The sequence below is a fragment of the Zonotrichia albicollis genome, chromosome 16 (genome assembly GCF_047830755.1).
Source record: "Zonotrichia albicollis isolate bZonAlb1 chromosome 16, bZonAlb1.hap1, whole genome shotgun sequence".
NCBI classification, from domain to species: domain Eukaryota; kingdom Metazoa; phylum Chordata; class Aves; order Passeriformes; family Passerellidae; genus Zonotrichia; species Zonotrichia albicollis.
Genome location: NC_133834.1, coordinates 12353346 through 12378720, shown reverse-complemented (window position 1 = coordinate 12378720; position 25375 = coordinate 12353346). Strand labels below are relative to the sequence as shown.

General features: G+C 39.4%; 1 protein-coding gene across 40 annotated transcripts in view; it reads left to right on the top strand.

The window, feature by feature from the left end:
- Positions 1-25375, top strand: part of RBFOX1 (RNA binding fox-1 homolog 1) — a 1150782-nt gene that overhangs the window by 766312 nt on the left and 359095 nt on the right. For 32 of the 40 annotated variants that reach the window (XM_074553000.1, XM_074553022.1, XM_074553010.1 and 29 more), the window contains one exon: positions 20969-21010. The exons of the other annotated variants lie outside the window; for them this stretch is intronic. In XM_074553000.1, coding sequence (XP_074409101.1) covers positions 20969-21010 — 42 coding nt within the window. The remainder of the gene's footprint in view (positions 1-20968; positions 21011-25375) is intronic. 40 annotated transcript variants of the gene reach the window in all.

Here is a 25375-nt window from a genome sequence, read left to right as displayed (position 1 = left end):
TGATTTTAGATTCTACAAGATGAAACAAGGTATTTAAAACTGTGGTATCACTGTCACAAAACTGCAGTGTAATTATCACTGCTAATACCTTGTAGTTCTCACCAGTCCTGGCTTTGGCAACCAGATGAGAGAGTGATGAAAAAAAGCAATTATTCTTCACTTAATGAGGGCATTGTGTGTGCAAACCAGTACAGAATGTCCAAACTCTAATTTGAATGTATTCATTAACTTACTTTACTCTTTGTCTAACTTTGGTTATTTTTCTTATACTTAAATTTGGCATCTTCTGTTAATTGAGGCTTCTTATAATGGTATATAGATGAATGGAAATGGAACTCTAATAGTGAACCAGCATTAACATGGATCTTTCAACTTTCAGGTTGGTTTAGTTTAGTTTGTGTTTGGCGACTTTTTGTTTGGGTTTTTCTGGCTTGCTGTTGGGGTTTTTTTGTGGTTTTTTTTTCTTTTTTAATCACATTATTTTTATAGACATTAAAAACTACAGGCATTGATCTGGGTACATTCTGTAACAGGCAGATAAAAGACACATTTACAAAGAATATTCAGGAGTATATTATTGCACTTTTATGTCTAGTCTGTCTTTTATTAGAAAATGACAGTAACTGCATTCTCCTCTGTAAAGAAAATTTTCAAAAATGGAATAGCAACGTGTGTGACACAGGGTAACAAGAACAGTGTTAAGCAAATATTGTGGTTCTCCATTTCTCCTAATGCCCCATCACTTCATTCTCCCTCTCAATGTCAAGAGATTTTCCTGCACACTTCTTTACCCTCTGAGAGAAGAGTAAGGTTTAAAATAACAAGTAGAACTATCATGGTGTTAGAAAAATATTCACAATCAAGTTGTTAACATATCTGCACATCTCACAAAGCTGCTGTCAGTGGAAGCAAGGAATGGAAGTTCTTGCACTCGTATGAAATCTCTGCAATTCATTGGAAGCTCAGTGTTTTCAGCATTCAGCTCAAGAGTGTGATTTATTTATTTTTTTTTAAGAAAATTCTTTCCAGTGATGAATTTAGTTACCCCCTGTTTTTTTTCATGCGACGTGAGTCATTCATAAACACTTTGTGGTTCAGGCAGAAAGGTGGGAGCATGAGTATCTAAAGAAAAAGGAAAAAAGAAAATGTGTAGCCAGAATGACAAATCCTTAGGCACAGCTATAAAACATAGAGATCAGTAGCACAGAGCCATAAGAATATATTGACTGTGGCTCAAACTCATCAGAAGATTGATCAATCCAGCTGACTTGCATTAATTGTGAAATAGAAGGAACGCCACGATCAATGATAGGCATGAAAGTGCAGCGGTAATGATGCCACATCCAGCTAATCCAATAATGGAGAACCTGATGGATAGCATATTGGAATTCCACTGCTTGGGCCCCTGTCACAATAAAGTATATCCTGCAATTATGGGGAAAAATGGAGCAGGCAGCAGTGGAGGCAGCCTGGTCGGGCAGCGCCGCCGTGTTCTCCTGATTAAACACCACCTTAAGTGGCACTCAAACACTGCAGCCTGGCTGCCTGCAAAAGATAATCCTTACATTCATCTGAAACCATGTCTTTTAATCAAACCAGCTATGACTATTAAGATGTGTGCAAGATGTCCAGTTAACTGTGGGCGTTTGAACCCTGATCACTGGTCTCTTGCTCAGCAAGGACCATTGCTGAGCTGGGAGCCACCAGCCACCTGGGCTGCAAATCAGTTTGGCTTTTGGAAGGCTTCAACACCTGATGGGAACAATAATACTTCTAACAGACCTGTGAAGAATTCAAATGCAGTTAATTTCTGCCAATGTTTGCTAATTTCAGTCTGGTCAGTGTTAGGTGTTGATTGGAGGAAGAATGGACTTTTGTTAATATAAGTACAGACAGACCTGTGGCTACAGTTTAGATTCAATGGTCATCTACTTATTATAAAACCAACTGAATCTTTTCCAAAATACAGTATCTGCCACATTAAGGACTAAGTCTTTCAGTTCTTATTAAAATATTAACTTTTCTGCTGTTACTTTTATACTGATACTTTGTTTTTATCATGAACTTAATCTCTATGAGCCTGTTTACTGTCATTGGCTTGGCCTTTTAAGGCCCAGCTTTGCATGGAGGGTGTCAGGAGACTGCAGGATCCATGCAGGGACCCCTTGGCAGTGTTCAAGGAAGGTGTGTCCTGCTCTCCTGGATCGCCCTGGGGCACTGGGTTCCTCCTGCTGTGCTTGGAAAGTCACTGGAAGCTGCAGAGGAGCCATGACTGGGCCTTTCACCATATCCCTTGTCAGCACTATTTCTCAATTATTGTTTTTGTTTTGGGGGGGGGGGGGATAAATGACAGATCTTGGAGCTGCTCAGCATTCAGGGTGTCCAAGGGTTGTTGTTTTTGGGGTTTGGGCAATCACAGGGGGAAATGGATGGCTGCCTCACCACTGAGGAGGCACCTGAGCCCATCTGTGGATCACTGTGCTTTGCCTTCTGGAAATCACTGACTGCTTTAATTCCAGTTGTGGGTAGGGATTTTTGTGTTTCAGCTGTAGAAATTTGCCACTTTTCAGATACAAGTGTTTGTGCATAAACCGGACTGAGGTTTTGACACTTCAGGTCTTGAAACTCTTCACTAGAACCTGCTTTTATTTCTACGTGCAAACATAGGGGGTTTTTCCACGAACCAAATCACTTTGCTGCTGTTGCTGGCCTTTTTTCCTTTATTGAGGCAGGGAAGTCTGGGGACAACTATTTAAATAAATAGCAAGCAAGCCAAAATATTCCTGTTGTAGTATGCTGGTAACTGTTGTGAGAGATCAGGAGCTCTGCAGGCCTTGCTGAAGCCTCTTGGACTCTGCAGCACCCGTCTGAGCAGGAATTGTGCTGCACACTCAGCCTAATGCCCTGCTGAAGCAAAGCCAGCAATTCAAGCATCTTCAGCATCTTCTGTTTCCCTTTCAGTTCAGTGTAATTTTCTTAGTGTTGTGGGGAAATGATCAGCCAGTGTTTGTGTGGGGCTTTGCTTCTTTCTCCCTAATGTGGATTATGTCAGGTACAGCTGGGCACCACTGGGAAGGGTTGTGGGGACAGAAGGGACAAAAGAAACAAAACTCCTACCACGGTTACAATGGAATCCAGGGATAAAACTAAGGAAGTTATTTATTGTAAGGGTTCTAAGTATTCCAAAGTGTTTGTTTTCAATAGAAAAAAATAATTAAATAGTAGATTAATAACTGATCAATAAGCCTGAAATGGTTTTCAGGCTGCTCAAGTGAGCTGATAACAAAGACTGTATCTTTGTTTCTTTGCAAGTAGAAAATAGAAGTCATGTTCTTCAGGGTTTTTTCCTTTAAAAAATATTACAGTATAGCCAAAATAGGAGTTGACCAAGTTGTGAATGTAATACCACGATCCTGGGTGTTCATAGCCTCTCTTTCTGTGAGGAATGTTCTAGTAGATTGTGTATTTTCTAGTTTTGATTGTGTGAAATGTATTTTCTAAACCTAGTTTGGATTGTGTGAAGTGTTAAGAGTTCACTTTAACCTCCCATCATAGGAGTAATAATAAAGAGAAGGCAACTTCAGACTCTGTGATGGTAGCTAATTGCTGTGGAACAAACCCTTGCCTTCCCTGAGACTTTGTTCATTCCTTTTTAGCCACCAGGGAATAATTTTAATACATGAAAACTGTATTCAAGTTATGTTCCAGCAGTAAATGAGATCTACTTACTTCTTTCCAGAACAATTAATTTCAAGCCAGCCTATGTTAAGGAAAGTACTGAGCAGTGTGTTTTATAATTGCTGCAGAGCTGTACATGCAATATTAGAATAGAAATATTGGCTTTCTTTTCAAGTTTTGAATAATCCCAGTAGGCCTGCAAGCTGCTATGAATAATTCTGTAAAGTCTAAGTGAAAGAGTTCAGATATTTTCCCTCCTCTCTCTGAGATTACTGTGGTTATTTGAGGCAAAAAGGCAAAACACCTCAATATTATGCAAGATGAAGACAGTTTGCTAAGACTGAAGTAGTAATGGATAGCCTGAAGGCATTGGTCCAAACAAACTCACTCCAGCAATGGGTTTTTTAATGGTTTTGGTGTGTTATTTTTTTCTCTCAAATAAGTTGTTAGATGCCACCAGTCATCCGTGAAGTTAGACATGGTATCTTCATAACAGAGGTTCTGTAAATGCTGAACTTTATTTATTTTTTTCCTTATTTTTTTGTTTTTCACAAACAGCTGAAACTTAGTCCATGGCACATAGGGCTGGGCAGGTGAAGAACCACGTTTTTCCAGGGAATCTGGTTGTTCCATGGATCTGCAGTGCCAAGGTGCTGCTGCCTCTCCTTGCCTTGCTCAGTGTCATTGCCTTTGCCAATTTCTAAGTTGTGCTCTTGAACTAAAAAACTTGTAATGCAAATGGTGACCCTGGAAGGTCTTACAAACTTGCAAGTGTTTGAAAAGGTGTTAATGCTTCTCCCCAGGAAAAGAGAGGGGAATTTTAACCTCCTCCAAAGGATTGTTTCATCTGTAATTAGCAGAAGCAAGATCATACAAATACAGAAATCGGTGAGCTAATTGCAGTAGTCTGGCAATGAGGGGCTCTACTGGGATCAATTAACATGATCTAGATATTAAAGGAAAGCAGAATGTTCCCTCTTTTTTCCCCTCCTATGATTTGCCACATTTGTCTCTTAAATGCAGACTCTTGCAAGGTAAAAAAAGGAGTTGTTTTTCATTTATTTATTTATTTTTAAGTATTTCCAGAGCAATCAAAGTCATCATGGTGATCCTCAGTTCTGCTGACGTCCTGCTTGTTTCTTTTCCAGCTGGGGCCAAGTGCAGGTACAGCTGGGTACCACTGGAAACAGTTGTTGACTGGTGGTGCAGTTTTTTTGGTATTCAACAGCAGAATTGCTCTCATGTTGAAACAGGCCCTGATTCTTAAACTCAGTATATATTTCTGGGGGTTTTGCACTATATATTTGTGTTGTGGGATGCTCTTAGACCTAAACATAGGTGGTGATAATATCTTTTTTCATTGGTGTTGTGCATGAAAATACCATTTTAAACATGTATGTGGCTACATTTTACTGGCACATATATGTTTAAAATGGTATTTTCATTCTACCCCATGACTGGCAGTCACAGGAGTAGAATAACAGCTTTTTGAAACCTGTAAATACCAGAACATCGTGTCAGACTTGTCAGCAATAATGCATTAATATTTAAAATGTTCTGTGCTCTGTTTTCCATCTCATGGAGGCCATGCACGTGGCATTTCTCAGCTGAGGCTGCTGGAGCAGGGGAAGGAGCTGGCATGAGATGCTGTGGGTTTGGGGCAGCTCTGGGCATGGACTGAGCTACTCTGGCTGCTCTGGGATGTGTGACCTGAGAGTGTTCAGTAGGGGAGGAAAAACCTAATTTCAACCACTTGGTGCAAGGCTGAACCTGACTCCAACCCTGGTAGAACACAGTACTTGATATTCCACCTAAAATCACTTTAACTCCCATTGGAAGTGACAGAGTGCCAGCAGTCCAATCAAGAGAATATTTATTGCTTTTAGCAAGATTTTACCTATGCTATCCTGATCCTGTGTGGGGTTGTTCAGCTTAGTGAGAGCTGAACCACCAAGGGGAATTTCTCACTCTTCATGTGTTCCTCTTTGCCTCTGAACAACAGAGGAAAAATGAGTTTTGAAACTTGGTTATTGAGCACTACAAGGAGTAAAATGCAGTGAGAATGGACTGCAGTATTCTTTTTCATTTTTAGAAAATAATTCCAGACATCAGAGAGGGATTTTATATAAGCTGGTAATGAAGAATAGTTTTTCTCTTGTTCTCTGGGCCCCAGGCATTCCACATTACTGAAGCTGGAACACGACATGTACAACAAGAATGTATGAAATCTTTAAGATTTTTTTTTTCTAATACCTAGATAGCTGCTGAACCTATTTTCTTTTCAAAAAGAAATTATTATCGACATAGTTCTTACATAATTAGTTCAGAACTATAAAATAAAATCAAAATTTGCTCATCTTCCTTCCCCATTCTCCCTTTGAGATGCCAAGTTTGTCTTATTTCCCATGGAGATGGATATTTAGATAATGATAGGAAAGCTATTTAAAATGCAGACAAACTCCTCCCTTGCTTTTTTTTTGTGCTGCACTCAATCCATTTTCTATTCTAATCCCTATGGATATGGATATTAATCCTTTCCCACACCCCCATTTCACTTATGCTATTGACTTGCCTTGAGAAAAACATTTCCTCTTTTTATTCTTTCTTAGTAGGCTTGGTTTTGCAACTGGTTTGGTTTGGTTTTGGGTTTTGTGTGTGTTTTCAGTTTGTTTTCTCCTAAAGACAGATGGTGGCAACACTGTTCCTTGTAAAGCAAGGAGAAAACAGCTGGTGAGGTGCAAGGAGAGGCCAGACCAGCACTCCATGGATGTTTCCAGGGCTTCAGAGTCTCCCTTGGCTTTCCAGAGGAGCTGCTACATGAAATAAGCACACAGTTATCTCCCCTCTAACTGGAACAGTAAAAAAAAAAAAATTAAAAAAATCAGAAATCACAAATATATTATATTTATGGCATAGTACAGATGCAGTACCTTTCCTTCTTGGCTTCCGTATTTAAATCCATACTTGACTTAGAAAAAAATTTGTTGCAGTCTAATAACTATAAAATACTAAAAGGAAATAAAATCAATGTTGGCTCCAGCCTTGGAATGCAAACCACACACACACACTCTCTAAGATATGGTCAAATTGTGCTTACTCAGGAGATTCAGCTCCAGGAATCGAGCAGCACTGAGAACCACTATAAAATATGCAGCAAAGGAAAAAAATCTCTTTAATAGATGCTCACAATTTGTTGTTTTCATGAAATGAAGGGGTTTTTTTAGCCCCTTTAGGTAAAAAGAATTCTCAGGATTGATACCTATCAGGATTGATACAAATCAAACAGGTGTAGGTTGCTTGGTGTTTTTTTTCCTTTCTTTGCAGTGTTATTAATCCCAAATCTCCAGGCTGCTAAATGTACACATATGAATTACAGTTTTTCAGGAATCAAATGAAAGGCTTTAGAAAAAAAAAAACAAAAAACAACACCACCACAACCAACAAGACATCTCCATGATGTATTTTAAGTCTGGCTTTATTTAGTAAAGAAATCTGTGCAGTGATTTTAGTGAATTATTGCTCCTTCCTGGCATGGGCAGCAGGCTCTGAGCGAGCAGTGTGGCTCTCCTGGCAGCCTGCGTCTGTAACCTGTCACACTGCTGCTCCCCTGCCAAGGGCACAGCCCACAAGGAGCTTTCCCATTTTTACAACAGGGTTTATCTTCACCAGCAACCAGACAGAGGCTGGTGAAGTGAGAGTGAGAGCTCAGACTGGAGAAAAGGGAAAAAAAATGGGGGGAAAAAAAAAACCAATGTCATGTAGTGTGATGTTGTAGAATAGATTTTTGTCTTTATTTAGAATGGAAGGATTTTTTTTTTTCAATTACACTTTTAAAAATGGAGATTTATTTAAAAGAGCTTTACCATGTGGATGGTGTAGAGCCACTGAATCTCTGTGACTTAGGGTCTCCAGCTCTCTCACTGACCAGTGGCAATCAGTTCCTGCAGGTTCTGGGGACCTGAGCCAGGTGCCTGGGTTGTTTGGATGGCTCAGGTCCCTCAAAAACCCATCTCAGCAGCTGGAGGAGTTTAGAGAAACTCAGGGTATTTCTGAGCAGAACATCACTGCAGAGCTTTCCAATGTTTTTGATGATCTGGCAAATCTGACGAAGGGCTGTCTCCATCACAGGGTTTGGATCCAGCTCTGGGTATGGAAGGATACCTGTTCCAGGTTGCTAAATGTACATATATGGCCTGTTTGGTCGCTTAAATAAGGTTTTGCTGTCTATGGACCTGTGTCTGGCTCTTGCTGACCTGTGCTCAGTTTGTCAGTGCTGCTTGGTGTGAGCAAACAGCAGCTCTTTCCCTCCTTTGTTGGACATTTGCTGTCTCCAGGCTTTCAGGAATATCCCATGGCCTTCCTCAACTTCCAAAACTTCAGAGACCTTTCTGCCATGCAGATGCAAAGCCAAGGCTGTGTTTTCTCTAGAGGTGCTCAGTTCCTTCAAGATTCATTTATTTATGTAAGGGTGGGTGTTAAATACCAGAAATGCCATAGTTTAGACTTATTTGTCCATGTTCAGTATTACAGTGTAGCTGAGCCCAGGTCATAATTCTTAAGCAAAAGTATCTTTTCACAATGGAAATTAATTGTTATTTGTAATTGTGTGTGCCTGCTTGAGACACATCAGGAATTTTTTATTTTAGTAATGAGACACCCCTGTCTCAGAATATGCACGCTGAGGTGTAAAAGGCCCGAATTCCAGTCTCTAGACACAATTAGAAATGAAAACAATTGCTGTGATACACTGAAAAACCAGACAAGTAACCTCATGCAGAACAGCATTCCCTACCCTTTTAATTGCTGCTTATCCTGTCTCTGTAAGTGAGGTAATTGATGTTTTACTCTCAGAATTGATCTCGGTGTTTCAGGTAGTTAGCAGGCTAGAATGGCTTCTGCATCATAGCACTAAAAATCATTTTGTCTCATAAACTAATCCTAGGCTCAAGAATATGGCACAACATGAAGGGTGTCTAGCTTAAAAATAATGAGTTTGTTTGGATCTTGGGTGCACTGGGCCAGGTTGTGATTAATCTGAAAAACCACACAGAGCTGCACAGTGCTGCTCCTGCTCTTTGCAGTTCTCCTGTTCACACTTCTGTCCAAGGGCCACCTACATCAGAGCTTTGAGGAGCTCAAGTGATTTCTGCTGGTACTTGGGAATTCCTGCTTCAGTGAGAGCTGTTTGGGGTGACAGTGAGCTGGCTGAACAGGGGTTTCAGTTTGAACAGCTTGACCCAACACCTCTCAGGCCATGTGCACACTCCTGCAGGTGTGGGACTCACCTCAGGGCCTTGGCTTCACTTTGCTTCTTCATGTGTGGTAGTACAGCATTTCTGGGAGGAAAAGGGAGCACAGAAAGAAATAATATGCAGATGTGTAAGGGGACATAGTATGGGTAAATGAAGGTAATGTAGAACGTAATCTTATCCCCCAGTGAGGTCCAGCTGGACCCTATTACTAAAGATTAGGAGCAGGCCTGATGTTAACAGGCCACACCTGTAGCAAATAAGAACAAGTGGTATAAAAGAGAGGATTGGTGGGCTCTGGAGTCAGATGGCTGCTGCAAGGACCAGGAACAGTCAGTGCTCAGAGGAGCTGCCTATGAGAAACATCGAGGAGGTATGAAACTCTGAGGAAGTGGAACCCTTGCACCATAAAGATAAAAGAACTCTTGATATGTAAGACAACATATAATGATGTTGTGATATATAAGACAACACAGATGAGAATACTTTTTGTAGTATTGCACCTTGACCCCATTGCAAACTTTAGTGTAGGAAGTTGTAGAAATTGAGGTGTAAAAGCAGCATGGGATTGTTCCAAACACTGGAGATGAAATGAATGAAAAGCAGAGTGTAAATTACACCTTGCTTGAGGCTACAGCTGTGGTGTATTGAACACAGGCTGGGCACCAGACTGGGAGTGTCACCTGCATGCAAATGAAGGTGAAATGTTCCCTCTGAATGGTGTGTGCAGTTGTTATATTGATCATGAGCATTCTGATGCTGGAATGAGTCATTAATGCCACAGTTTGGTTTGTTCCCTCCTGTAATGGAAACACACATCCAAGCAGAAGAGATGCTTCTCTCTCCCCCTCTCCATCTCTATTGTATGTAGAGCTGTAGATAAATGTGACCAAACTTGTAGATGGATTCTTTGTCCTTGATGACTTTCAATCTGGGCCAAGGTGTGGCAGAAAAGTGAAGATATGTATAGTTATGTGAAGAAAAGGGGCTATATTTATTGCAAAAGGAGGTGATACTTAGATCTTTCATGTTTATACAGTAAAAGATTTCTCTCTGCCTTCTCAAGGGACAGGATTTCAGGTCACAGTTTACCTCACCTCATCACAGCTCATCACAAAGTTTTCTGGAGCTGTTGGGAGCAGCACTTTGATGCATGAGGATGGCATGCAATGTTCCATTGCAGTTCTTTCAAAAGGTATAGACTCTCTACAGTTTTGAAGGTACAATTTCAAGCTTGTTATCCTGGGGGTCATTGAAGAACGTGACATTTCGTTTGCAAAATGAGCCTGGCTGTGCATGCAGGTGCACACACATACACAAGTTTTAAATGTTTCCCTCTCCTTTGCTATTTTTAGGACAGTAAGGCCACTGCTGTGGTCTCATTAAAAGGTGAAAGAAAGTGTTTAACTTTGTCAGCTGCACCTGATTTTTGCCTATGATTGCTCATTTTCTTAACAGAAAAGGAAAGACTACTTTAAATTATAGTTACATGTTCAAGGTAACCTTACTACCTCTGAGTGAGAAGTATACAGTGCCCTAATGGATGCTGTTATATGACAATCTCTAAATGCCTTTCTTTATTAAGTGTCAAGGTTTCTTTTAGGAAAGCTTTAGAAATTCTTGGGAGAAATGTTTCATTGCAGCAAGCTGTAGCAGTGCCACTAAAAATATATTGCTAATTAAAGTTTATTGACAGTCTCTGTAATGCTTTCCTGGAACAAGTCAAAGCACTGAGTAGTTATTGAATGCCAGGCACTGCATCTCCTATAGTTAGTTAAGCTGTTTAGGAGAGGAGATTAAGGTACTCTGCCCTTCCTTCCCTGTGCAGTTATTGGCTGTGGTTATTGTGCAGAATAAAACACTTTCAGCATGCCAATGCTGCAGGCTCCAAGAAACTTTGGCTTTGTAAGGAGCTGTTTCATTGCCCATGGCTACATGGGTAATGGGGAGGTCAGCTAAACACTGCCAGGGTATGAAAGGTCCATCTCCCCAGGAAGGAAAAGAATTTGGGCCATTCAGAAAGCAATTCCTTCAAGGTGCAGTTCTTGGGTTGAGCAAGAGTGTGCAGAGTCATGGCTGTGTTTGAGGGTCCCCAGGACGAGGGAAGAGATAACCTTGACTCCATGTTTATGATATATATTAAATTAAAAGAAAATTATATAGTAAATCTATGCTAAAGAAAAGAGAAAGAAAGGAGACATCAGAAGGCTAGAAAGGAATGAATAATAAAAAACCTGTGACTGACCAGAGTCTGACAGAGCTGGACTGGGATTGGTAATCAAGTAAAAACAATCCACATGGCACCAATCAAAGATGCACCTGTTGGTAAGCAACCTCCAAACCACATCCCAATCAATCAGATAATTATTGTTTACATTTCATTTCTGAGGCCTCTCAGCTTCTCAGGAGAAAAATCCTGGCAAAGGAGTTTTTCAGGAAATACGTTAGTGACACAGAGTCTCTTGAGCTCAGTGTGTGGCTATCAGTGAAGGTGTAAATCCCAGCAGTGCAGTTCTTTTGTGGGACAGTGTGAGGGACAGCCTTGTTCATGTGTGCACACCCTGGCCAGCAGTGCTGGACAGGAGCAATGGCATGTGTGGCTGCTCACACTGCATGGACTGTGCTGGTGCCTTGGAGTGGCCACTTGGAACAGAGGCTAGACAAGATTAAGAGAATAAAAGTGGGTATTTATTGAAGGCCTTCAATAGATACACTTTGGGCAGTCAGGAGCCTCCCAGAGGCTGCACCCAGCATGGATGATGGTCATGAGTTTTTCACACAATAAGTTTGGTCCATTGACACATCAGGGGTTAATCCTCCAATTACAGCTTCAGCTAATGAAGTCATTTACCCCCAGTTCACTCCCCCCAACTCATTTTTGTTTATACTTCAGGGCCTGAGGCTGTGGTGTGTCCTTGGATGCAGCAATCCCAGAGGGATTGCTTTGTCTGACCAAAATGTGAAGACAGCTAACTACACTTTATATGGAGCTCAGTGTAATGCACTAATGCAGTATAGGATTTGAAAAATATCAAAGCCAAAATCTTAAGGCATCAGTGTTTTGCTTGTATTGCTTATTTAGAATCATAGAATACATTGGGTTTAGGGGAACTTTAAAGGTCATCTAGTCCAAAATGGCATCTGTGATTTCTTACTGGTATCATGAACCTGGAAACCTCTTGCAAGTTTTTACATAATGATCCTTGGGTGCAAGCAACAGAAGCATTTGCACTGCCTTGCCACATCTCTGGAATGCTCCGAGACACAGAGAATCTATGAGCAATTTTGCAAATGCAAGGAACAGGATTTATTCTTCAGATGACTGCCAGAAGAGTTTTACTCTTCTTTAAATCACTAAGTCTAAGCTACTCATTGCAGCAGAGTTCCTCTTCAATTCTGTTGCTGTAAGCAAGGGCAGAGTGCTGCCTCTGGGAAGGAAGATTTACAGTACAAATCAGAACCAAACCAGGGTTTTTTACATGGCCTACGAGTGAGCATCAACAGCTTTCCAAAGAGATTGGTTTGTGGCTCTGAGCACCAAACATTCTGCCTGCTTGTACAACCTACAGTTCCACTGAGGAACATTACCTGAGTTGTAAAAACTGTGTAAAAATCTCCTTATGGCAGGCTTGGTCCTAGAGCTCATTAAATTCCTGCCTTCTCTTTCTGCTGATTCAAGCTTCTTGCATGCACAGAAATGGCCAGAGGAGGTGTGGGATGGAGAGAGGGTGAGCCCTGATGCAGAGCCAGGTGCTGTGAGGGTAAGAACAGCCCCAGTGCTGGGGCACAGACAGGTTTTACCCTCTGGGACTAACTGATTTGAAACCCAAGAAAACACACTCCTGATTTTGGGTGTATTTACTTAGTATCACACAAAGAATGTGAAGTTCTCTCTCTAAACTTCACAAAAACATAATTCCTACACATCCTTGCTGTGCTCCAGGGAAAGAATCTCACCTGCAGAGTCCACAACTTGATAAATTAGTGCAGCAAAGGCAACCTCTGCTTCTGTCAAAAGATTCATAGCAAAAAAAAAAAACCCTGATAAGTGTGGCAAAGAGCACAACACTTGTGTTTTGATTTCTGTGCAAGCACAGAACCTGGCACTGCATTGCCAGTACAAAACAGAAAGGTATCTAATTGTCATTAATGCCTTAAATTACCCCTATTGTCCTATTGAAAATGTGTGTGGGTACTAATGACCAACTTTCATCTTACATTCACATCCTTGAAATTCTCTCCCAAGAGCTAAAGATAAGCAGCACACATGTGGTCCATAAGTAATGAAGTTATCCACAAAAATGTCAACTTTTAGGTAGAGTGATAGATGAGAACAGACAGTAATTTTAATGCACTTCATGGTCTTCACCTCTTTTTTTGCATTCAAATTTTACTGACAAGAACATGTATATAAAGTATATATCTGTGTCTATAAGGTAACAAAACCCATACCAAAAACAAAAGAAAAAAATCAATAGCTTGATTAACCAACTAAATTACACCATAATAGGATGCTATTAATTATCTATCAGTTTAAAAACAATCCTAGAATAGAAATAGTTGTTAATATTAAACACTCTAAAGTTTTCCTTTTTTTATCTGCAGATGAATAAAGTAAGTTTTGCAGATCAATTTGCTGATAGTTGATCTATGAGGTTAATACTGCAGAATGACCATTTAGTAGGATTTGGATCACTTCATATAAAAATTGATAATTTATTGTAATGATATATATGATAATATAATATATGATAATATAACATATAATATATATTATGTAATATATAATATATGATATATATGATAATATAATGATACTATAATATAGTATATAATTTAGATAATATAATTATAACATATTTTACGTATATAAACACACACATACACACACAGTCTATCATTTTATGACACTGAAGATTAATGTTTTAATTGGAAAAAGAGCAGCTCTGAGGAAGGGCACAAATGAAAGCCTGGATATCTGTCAGTTCATTGGCTTCTTGCTGACCTGGCAATATCTGCTTTCTCAGACCAGTTCCTTCTGTAATGACCTCTCCAGCCAATAATGTGGATCTGCCAGATAAAAGCTGTGTTTTGGGTTTTTTGTAATTTGTCAGGCATGGGTGACTGTGAGAACTTGGCTTAGTTTTATCAGCACACGGGCACAGTGAGGAGGTTTGCAGATGTTTGCTGATAGCACCAGGCCGTGTCTGTAGGAGCAATTTGTAACAAAGCTGGCTTTGTAATTGTCTGGAAATCCATGCCTGTCTCCAGTGATATCCTCATTGTCAGGCTGCTGTTCTCTCCTCTGCCTTGAAGGGTTTTTCTGAGTTGTTACCTGTAGCTGGAATAACTGCCACCTTAATAGGCTGGTAGTAATTATCTAGAAAAAAAAAAATCTATGTAAAGTGGTGGTTTTTTACTTAAACCCTGTTTTAATTTTACCGTACATTCTTGGCCTATAGTTTTTAGTTGTCATCTCTATGATCTTTACTTCAGAAAACCTCTTATGCAGCACATCAGATTTATTGCCTTGTTTGGGTAATACAGACCCTCAGAATTCAGCAGTACCTATACTCAGATACTAATTAGTAGCGCCAATTTCTTTATTCTGTATTTACACTAGCTTCAGAGTTTATCACTTAATTGGTATTCATACCATTATCTGCATTTATTTTTTCTGCAGAGTCTTTAAGGAAAGTAGCTTAAAACCCTTTTCCCCAAAGGTGCAAGATTTTACAAGAGTAAATTCTTGTGAGAACGATATGCTTATGAAACAGGAATTGTTTGTGCTGCAGTGAGTAGGGTAATACCTGTAATATGCCAGGCTTGGTTTGGGCCTGTTTGCATTGCAAAATAACAGACTTTAATTCTATACTGCGTGCTGCTTGAACATCACAGTATTTTTAATTATGTTTTCATAGTGTCCATTTATTCTTTGTACTGCATTGCCTTCAGATTATTCTGTGTAATATTTTCTGTGCTATGCAGGGAAATTAAATGCGCTGTGGCCAGTCCTTTATGTGTAAAAGGAGTTTATATCTGAATGCTGACCATAGATCAAGTTTCTCATGGGATTGCTCCATGCAGAGCATACATCCAGAATTTCATCTTGAGGCTTTCCCGCACAAGTGTTTCTCTGGACTGGTAATTGTAAAAGATATTTTCTTCAAGATAATTTTCTGAATTTATATAAAAGTCCTGTGTAAGGTAGTTTCCAGAGCCTTAATATCCAAGGGTTGGTCATCCACAGATCCAAATTAAACCCAGCACTGTCCTGGTCTGCACCAGACCTTCCACAAGGTCATGGCAAAGACCCACAGCTCCCAAACTGTGTTTGAAAGCAGGGCATGAACTGTGTGACAGGATGTGAGCACAGGGAAAGCTGCAGTGCTGGCTGCTCTTGTGCCACCCTGCAGGGATTCTGCTCACAGGGATGTTGGAAAACGAACTTCCAGGCTATTCTGCAGCACCTCAAGTTTCCTTGAATACTTTTAGGGAGCCAGAGGCAAATTTGGTCACATCTCTGTCTCTGTGATCTGCAGCATGCTTTGGGCATACAGCTCAGGCTGTTAAAATGCAAAGAAACCAAAGATTAAAGCAAAAAAAAACCACACAAAGAAAAACCCAAAACTCCCAATTTTAGGTAACCGTGATGTTCAAGCAATATAAAAAATCTTGATGAAGAAACATATTTTATCCTGCAGCTAAGAAAAGGTGAAAATTGGACTTTAAGGCTTCTCAGTTGGTTAAAAGGAGCCATTTTGCAAAAGGAAATAATTGCCTACAAACTGTTTTAATGTAAAAATCTTTACAAGTGTTTCTCTTTGATTTTTGGAGAATTTCTACTTTTCCTTGTCTCAATAAAATGATCCTGTTTGGAATATGTTGCTGATTTGAGGGCAAAAAGAAAAGGAGAGAGAGAAAAGCCTATAAAACTATAGATTATTTTTTATGGATGATGAGATGGTCCCCATTTGCATTTACAGCTTTACAAGGATTGTAGCACTAGGCTCTTTTTCTTTTTTTTGATGGAAATGCTTAATCTGAGCTCAATGGGCCATAATAATTGCCTGTTTCTTCCAGTAGAAATAAACCCACTTGTATGTGACACTTGAAACCTTAACTCTGCTTAGTATTACCCACGGAATGGGAGACAGTTCTTCACCCAAATATATTTATGACAGCAGCACCAGTCGATATACAATACCCAGCCAAGGGCACTGGAGAATAAATCAGTCCCTCCAGCCTCTGCTGGAGCACAGTAACTGATGGTGGTAATAAAACCCCAGGAAATTAAAATTCTGTGCATGCAAACGCACATACCTAGCCAAGAGAAACCCGAAGCTCTCTGTTCTGGTGAGGATTTGCATATGCATAGACATACACATTCTGTACCCCTTTGTGTTAGAAACACAATGGAACACAAAGTCTGTGGGTGGTCAGCACGTTGTCACCTCGTTGGGCTGTCCTCAACATTTGGAGGCATTCAGGAGATGTGTCCGTGAAAATTTAGGCACCTTGTAGTGGAAAATGGTAATCCCAGTTACTCCTTGAGGAAGAAATACTGATGTTATGTTTGAAAGCTTCTAGATGTTGCCGTAAGCGACTGCCAAAGGCTCTGAAATCCCCATTTCCAGTTCATTTCATCCTGTATATTTATGCAATTACTGGTATTTTTAATGAGTCCTCTGTGTTCGAGCTCCTTGGGCTCTACTTTGCGGCTTTGTGAGCTCTTGGGATGGAAGTTGTTTCTTCACTTGTGTTTTGGGGTTTCACATGTAGTACTGAGAGGCAGTTTTAGATTAATACACAATATTATTTATACATTTATATACACGCCCGTGCTTTTCCCACGTATTAAATAACTTGGAGTATTATTTCTCTTGAATACTGTGGGGCAATGAGATAATGAACACTAATAAGTAATAAAAAGAGGCTGTTTCCAAATGGAATACAGCAGTGCACGGTGTGTCCTTGTGTAGCACAGCCTTTTTGTGTAACATGGCAAGGAACAAACCCAAGCATTTAATTTTTTGACTTTTCCAGTCAGATGAGTGTCTAATGAGAGAAAGCACTGGCAGATGGATTTCGCAGATAGTTTGAAATGGTGTGGACTGTCTCACAGTGCCTGGTGAAACACAACTGCGCGAGGACAATCTGTGGTTTGATTTCAGCTGGTTAATCTGTGTACGAGTGAGGAGAGATGATTTCTCAATCAGAGGGTGAGCAGTCTCCAGCTGGGTGGTGGCTCCTGGTAAAGGCTCTGTGACTGCTCTTGCTCACCTGAATCTCAAGCTCCAGTTCCTGTGTAGGTACTGACTGTAATAATAAAAACAAGTATATTCTTCAAATTCTAGTAATCATACCTGGACTGTCCTTTTTGAGGTGTAGAAAGAAAGGCAGCAATATCAGGGGGCCTTTGATTAACCAGGGTTTAGTTATGGTAAAATATCTAGAAGACAAAAGACGTTAGATGTTCACCTATTGTTTTTTCAGCCAGTGGACTGTGCTGTTTCAAATAACGTCAATCCTAAAAACATTTTGAATTTGAAAATGTAAAGCCAATACTTGTGAATGTTGAACTGCTACAGAAATGTTCTTTAACATTTAAGCAGATAGTTTCTGTAAATAACCTTATTACCCTCCTATTGTTCCCTTTCCCCAATCACCCAAGCCTTTCTTTAAAATGACACTTGACAAATTTGACAGCAAAAAACTCTTCCCAGGTGGACTGTTGGTATTCCTGAACACCTGCAGCAATGCTGTTGTTCTCTCAATCTGTCCATTCATGGGTTCCATTTTCCTCATGGCCAGGACCTGTGTGTCTGTATGAAGAGTGGATAAATGATAAATATATTTAACAGGTATTCAGTCTCCCACCTGTTTCTGTTACTTAATGACACCAAAACAGATTTCCCAATTCTAGTCCTGAACTCACTGGGGATTGACACCAGCAGGTTGCACAGTATTTCCAAAGGGTCTGTTTTGGTCTAAAATGATGGAGCCTGACAGCACAAGTGTCTTTAAAACTGCTATAAATTTTAGTCCTATAAAGGAGCCTGTAGTTTTTCAAAATTTTTCTTTGATAAAATCTTTTAAAGTGAACGAATCTTTTAGGCATTCTTCCACTAAACTCATAATATGTGAGAGCTTGACACATTGACACTCAATATACTGACCAGTCTTATGCTAAAATTAAGAAACAGTTAATTGCATATGGTTGAATCCAAAGCCCTAACAAAGTAAATTTAGGATTGAGAAGCAATGTATTTAAAATTGCAGGATGTGCACAAGGTTTGCTTCTAGGCTCTCTTGATCATTAATTAAATATGTTATGGCTTTCAGTTTTTCTCATTTATCTGTACAGGTTTACATATTGTAAATGCATTATTTATGTTTTCCCTTAAGTGCTCAGTACTGCCAGGATGTTTCTCTTAAACTGGCACAGATAACAAAAAAGACAAAATGAGAGAGCAAATTTGGCACTGGTGAAATACTCAGAGAGCTGCTCGTGTTCAAATGAGCCTTTCCCAGATGTATTTTAATAAACTTGATCTGACAAATAGAGGGCCAGACAGGCAGATGGCATCCGTGTTTAAACTATGAAATTTTTTTTTGTTGGTTTCATTAAGGTAAATTTTGTTTGTTTGTTTTTTTCCCCTTTAATCTCATCCTAATAATGCCTTATCACTAAGCCTTGATGCTTTTTTTTCTGGAAAGTTCCTAAGATGAAGGGTGATGAGGGAGCTGTCTGGCTGGATGTTCACTTAGAGGGAAGCCAGCTCTGAAATGGATTTTTGTGTTGTAGATAAACCACAGTTTGGAAACTACCATTTACTCAACTTTGAACCAAAGGAATTGGTGCGTCCCATCCCCCAATTGTTTTTTACCTTTCAGAGTAAAGTGAGCATCATGCAAGTGGTTGAATCAAATAATAATGTAGTGTTCTCACTCATCCATATGAAAGCTGTTGGTTTAAAGTGAATTGATGGTTTTCTTCTGTTGGTTGTGCTGCCAGATATGGAAGAGTAGTTGGATGTTAAGATGTGATCATCTTCTTATTCACTTATTCTTTGCCTCTCTGTTGTATTGTCCTACTGTTCATAAACACTTCTTTCTCATCTTAAATACATTTTTTCTGATATCTGAGATGTTAGGTATTTTATGTTTCAAATTACAGTAGCAAATAGCTGCTAACTAAAACAAAATAAACTATCTGCTTAAATAGTCAATAACTATATTTGTTCTTCTCTGAGTATTTGGTACACTTTTTCTTGTTACCTTAGAAATTTCACCTTTCTTGCATTGCCTCCCTCCATCCCACCATCAGAGGTTAAAATCTCCTAACAGAGAAAACCTAAATAATGAAAAAAGACCCTGAACAAAACCACCCAAACTCATTTCTAACTTTGACCAGGTGATCACTGCAGGTCCCTTCCAACTGAAATATTCCTTTCTATTTATTTTTAATCAAAGTAAAGAGGTTCATGTGGAATTCACATTTGAAATGAACTCTTGAGACTTATGCAAGCACACTTACAATGTGGACTAATATAACCTTAAAGTGACTCATAAATGGTGTGAAGTCATGAACTTAGAAAAGTGGAATTGTTAGTCTGCAAGTGGCAGTCACTTCAGCTGTACTTGATTTGACTCCTTAGGGGAATTGTAATTAGACTTATGCTGAATTCCTGTACTTGTTACTCCCTGCTGGGAACTTCAAAGAGCATTTGTTTCTGTCAGGCTTGTGTTTTCATACAGAGACTCTTGTAAAATTCTGCAGTACAAGTAGAAGGTTAAGCCTGTAATGTACTTTTTAGGACTCCTTCTGTGCTGAAAAGCAGGCAGTTTTATTTTGTTTGTAGTAACCTAACTTTGACTGAGAAGTTGCCATTTTCATTATCACTAGAGAGTAAAAATATCTTATACAAATGGGTATTAGTTGGTGTTTTAACTATGTACAAAGTAGTGATAAGTGTATCCCAAACCTTTGAAGATATCCTCAAAAACATTGCATCCAATTTCATGTTTTATGGATTGTTTGCCATCTACACTAATGACAGAACTGACAGTGATGACACTTTCAAGGCTAATTAATGAAAATGTCAGTGATGACAATTTCAAGGCTAATGCTCCCTAATGAGTCTAAAACTATTCTAAAACTAATTTTTAAGGAAACCAAAGCCAAACCCAACCAGACACAAAACCCCTCTGTCCACATGGACAGATCAACACTGGCGTGCCTTCCTGAGCAAACCTTTGAAAGTTTGGTTCCAGAGGTGCTGGTGCATGGCTGAGTTACACACCTGGGAGCTGGGAAACAGGCTGGGAATGGATATTTCAGGGTATTTTTTGTTCCAGAGCTCTCCCTGGAGGAGCCCTTTTATTCTGGCAGAGCTGGGGTGTCCCAAGCTGTGCTGTCACTGTCCCCTGTCTGCTGTCACAGGAGTGAGGTCCTGCCCAGCCAGCAGCGCTCACACTCTGAGCAGTTTCTTGTAAATCTGGCAGAGCACAAACAGCAATATGGAAAAAAAACACCATATATATATATATATGCTATGGTATCAAATAATCTTCAGAGTGACTTTTACACTGGATTAGAGCTGGATGTTTTCATGGGAAAGTGTTTTATCACTTATTTGAAGGTTCTATATCTTTATTCCTGAGCTGTGCTGTGAATTTATCACATATAGAAGCAGTGGAATATTCACAAATACAACAGACTTGTGATAGAATACAAACAGGAGGAAAGCTTCTTCCTGAACTGGACTGCCAGTCAGGCGTTTAAAATCTAAACAAGATTCTTTTTTACCTCAGTTTTGTTGTGAGTTCTGGTGTTAATTTCATTTAAAATATAAGTTTTAAAAATATCATTTTTGTAATAATGGTTCTGTGTGGATGCACAGGACAATAGTATCTTTAGATAAATGGCTGCATTTCCAATATTTATATGTGTGAGACAGATAGATTAGCAGCTTTGTTGTGGCAAGAATGTTATGCTTTCAAAGTTATTTTGGCTTTTTTTGTTTCTTCCCTTATAGAGTTCAAAACAACAGATGAGTTGTGAAAGAGAACAGCTAAGGGTAAGTGCAATGATTTGCGAAATGTTCTGTTTCTTTAAAACATAAGCAGAATGTAGTCTGTGCTATTGACAGATGAATTACTTAATTTAAGAAGGACATATTTAGTTCATTTGTTTGTTGCTTGTTGGTAAATATTCTACATCTTTCAGTGTAAAGGAGCTAGATAGATAGATGGAGTGGGTTTGTTTTTTTTTTTTTGGTGTAATGTGGTGAGATTTGGCAGCAAAAATCTTGAGTAAAATCTTTGCCTTTTCGTGGGACCCCTGACACTGAGTGAGCTCCTCCTGTGCAGCTCCAGCAGTGCCCAAGGTCACTGAGCTGCCCAGATTTGCTCCACTCAGAGGTGGCTTCCAGCAAGAAGAGATTATCCTGTGATTTTACATTGTGTAATTTCAGAGAGGAGCCAGTGGCAGGGCTGTGAGGAGCTGTTATTTCAGTGTCTGTTGGTTTGGTACCATCTGGAAGGGGAAGGAATTCCTGAGCCCAGGCTGCTGACCCCTGCATTTTCCCCTTTTTCTGTGTTAGAGTCACTGTGTTAAACAGCTTTTAGTTTCTGCTGCCTTTAAATGCCGCAGATCCCTGAAGATGCTTTTCCATTGCAATATTTCTTGATTCATTCTAGTATTTGTTTGGGAAAGTAGAAGAGCCTTCATTAACTAAAAGAAAAAAAACAGAACCACAAAAACCCAACCAACCAAAAGCTTTTTGGTCATCTGAGTGTTGCTTAATAGACCTGCATTTATTGATAGCACGTGTTGAGTATTTACCTGAAATCCCACATGCAAGTAGGGAGGGAGAGGCAGGCCTGAAGGAAGGGTAAGTTCTATACACACAAAATCTACACAACAAAAAAAATTGTTGGAAATAGAAAAATCAGCTTTTTATTTGTCTGTTTGCTGTTTACTAAGCATCAGCAGTGCCTGCATGACTAGCAAGTATAAAGAATATACTTGTCTTAAAGTACATTGTGCAGTGTTCTTGCTCATCCTGCCATTTTTTGATTAACTCCATCAACATATCTAGATGCTTCAGCTGGTCCTCAGCACACTTGGAATGGGATTTTTGGTAAACAAGTTATGCAAGAACAATGCATCACATACTGTCCTCAATTCTTTCCTTGCTGCCATGTGACTGCATTGCATTGTACTGGAGCTGGAGTGACAAAGCTTTGTTTTATCAGCACTCATGTCTCAACAGAGCAGCTGTCAGAGCTAAAATATTGCAATAGTACCTGAAGGACAAGCTTTCCAAGAGGTAGCAGTGCCTTGAGAACAAAGAAAGTGTTCATTTCTTTTTATTGTTTTCATTTTCTGCCTTGAATGAAGGAAAATATTGTTTTAAAATATATCTTGAGGAGGCAACAAGCTCTTTCTTCAAGTAAATCTGTGTGTTTTTTCAAAGCAGTGGATAAGAGGTGGTGCAGTGAAACTTTCATGTGTCTTTCTATTCCAGTATTACACATTTATGTCTAACAATGAGCTCAGTGCTTGGGATGCCTCCGTGCCATAGCAAAATGTGACACCTGAAGACAAAGCCATGTCTGTAGCCTACTAAATTTAGCTACATCTTCTTCCACAACTCCTCTGATGTTCCTGTTGCACTAAACACAGTTTCTGGTGTAAATTCTGCTCCTGTCTCAGAGATCCCCCATGGCTTTCACAGCTTATCTGCTGTGACACTGAAATTTAAATGTACTGTGTGTGGACATGTTGCACTTTGAGCTCTATGAGGATGTCACTTGACCATTCTGCCACTTTTAGGTTGGCTCCCTAACAGAGCAGTGCTGTTAAAGAAATGTTTCATGGCCTGAATCAGGTTTTGCAGGCTTGCAGTATTTTCTTTTGGGGTTTGTGACCTGCCATGAGTACATGGATGTGAGGCAGTCCCTTCACAAAAAGTGGTGCTTCATCCCAGCTGAAAGAATTGAAATAGAACAAGGAAACAAGATTAAAACAACCTAATTTCTACATCCTGCTATTTGTTAAACCAATTCAACCAGATTATTGTTAGGTCATCTAATAATACAATTAAAAAAATATAGAATATCTCCCACTTCCTTGCTAAGTCTAAGATGAGAGTGTCTGCCACTCTTCTTTTATGGTTCTCTAGTAATTCCTTAGTCTAAAGCCATACAAAAAGTTTCAAAAGCAAGGCTTATAAAAAGCATAATACTGTAAATGAGCAATTAGTGATTATGATGCCTTGCGAGGCTTCCTAGAAGAGAGGGTAGACAGAGTTAAAGGAATAAAGCAGGGATTTATTGAAGCCTTCACAGGATACATCTTGGGCAGTGCAAGGCCCCAGCCAGGCTACACCCAAGATGGACTCTGAGTTTTCACACTTGTGTAAGTTTTGCTCCATTTCCATATTGGGGTTCATTGTCCAGTTACATCTTGGGGTTATGCAGTCCCACCCTCCCAGACTGCTCTCCTCAAGTGGTGTCCTTGGTTCTGGGCCTGGGAAAGGATTGTTCTGTCTGACTGAGCTGTGAGGAGAACTTGCTAACACTGTGAGAAGTTCGGAGTCCCAGACTAAGGCAGTGCATAATCTGGAAAATATGAAAGGCAAAACTTAAGGCATCAATTGTGTGGCTATAGAAAGAAATATCCAAGTCTGACTAAAACAATTTCCTTAGACATTTCTCACCTCTTATCTGTTTCACTGCCTTGTAAATTCTAAATGCAACGCAGCATGTCACTATTCTGGAATAAAGCATTTAGAGTAATGAAACTAATTCATATTAGAGCCTCTGACTATTATACATTTGATTGATAATGAATGATAACCCTAATAATTAAGGAAGGCTGTGCATTTTAACCCTTTCCTACTCAATATTTGAACTTTACAACAACCACAAGTGTGTAACTTATTTGCCCTGCCAACCTGGTACAATCCCCAGGTAAACATTCATGTCTTTACCTGAATGATTTAAATGAGAAATTATAAAAAATTATGGGAATTTAATCTCTATCAAGGCTGGTTGTGGTCTTTATATTCTATTTGGAAAAATAACATAACCTAACTTTGGTGCATTTCCATTTGATTTTAAAAAATAAAGCATCACTGCCATTTTTCAAGTTTTCCTTTTTCTCGGCAGTGATTTTCATTACAATGTCCTGCCTTGAATAATAATTATTTTTGTGTTTCTTAATGTCCTTTTTTCTTTCTAATCTGGTGTCACTTAAGTTATACTAAAAAATAAAAAAAAAAAGTGTGTTTTTAAAAGCAAATTGACTGATCAGTATTGCTCTCCCCACCTCCCTACACACACTGCACTTCATCAGTGTTTCCTTTAAGGAAAATAATGATGCTCTTTGCTCCCCTCCATTGTGTTTTGTGTTATCCAGTCCTGTTTATAAATCTCTTTTTGGACAGCCACAGCCTCTCCTCCTCTCTGGCTCTCCTGTTGCCCCTTGCTGCTCATGAGTGCCGGTGTGTGCTTGGCATCCTGATGCATTAGAAATGACCTGTAAAGGCACAGAGCTCACAGCTTGCTCAGAATCGTTTAAAAGTGCTTTTCTGCTTGTATTCCAGTCTGAAAAACAGACTTTGAAACACACGTGGTGCAGGTTATTTAAGGCTGTGAAGAAAATTGGGATCTGAGCCCTAAGCAGAGATTATTTGGAGAACATAAAGCTATAAATAAGGGCAGTGCCAGCTCAGAAGTCTGTGTGCTGCTCCCACTGAACCTTCCTTGCTGCTCTGACTTGAATCTGGGGTGATACTTTCTTATCATAGCTAAGGATGGGCTAACTTAAAGCTTACAGAGCTTTACCCAACCTTCAACTCATCATTTATTATTTTGTATGATTAATTCAGTCTAACTGTTTAAAATGAGCTCCATGAGTTGTGCTACAAAAGAGAAGAATTTTGGTCCAGATGAGCTCTCCAAGGTGGGCAGAGAGCAATTTTAAACTCTAATGTTGGGAGGCTTTATAAATGTTCCTGTGAATACCAATGAGGTCTAATGGTAAATGGTGTGATTAGCTTCCTTGATGTGAAATTCTAAGTGACCCAGTTGTTGCTCTAATTAACAGCTTCTTTCACATGTGCTTATTATCAAGATGCATTATATGCAGCCAGAGTTCCTCCTCTGGTCTGAAATACAGACAGGGCAGGCTCTTACTGTCACCTTGTATTTAATATCAACTTTTTTGTTTTTATACTGTTCTAATTTTCAAGGAGACAGAGAGAAGTTTTGCATTCAATATTGTTCTATTTGTCTTGTCTCTTATATGGTAAATGAAAAAAAGTGCAACGTGCAGCAAAAAATGTATCAAAGTTACACCAGGTAGAGAGAAAACAAAAGTAAATGCATTGATGCCCAGCATAATTTTTAAGTAGTAAATTTTTAAGCTAAATACT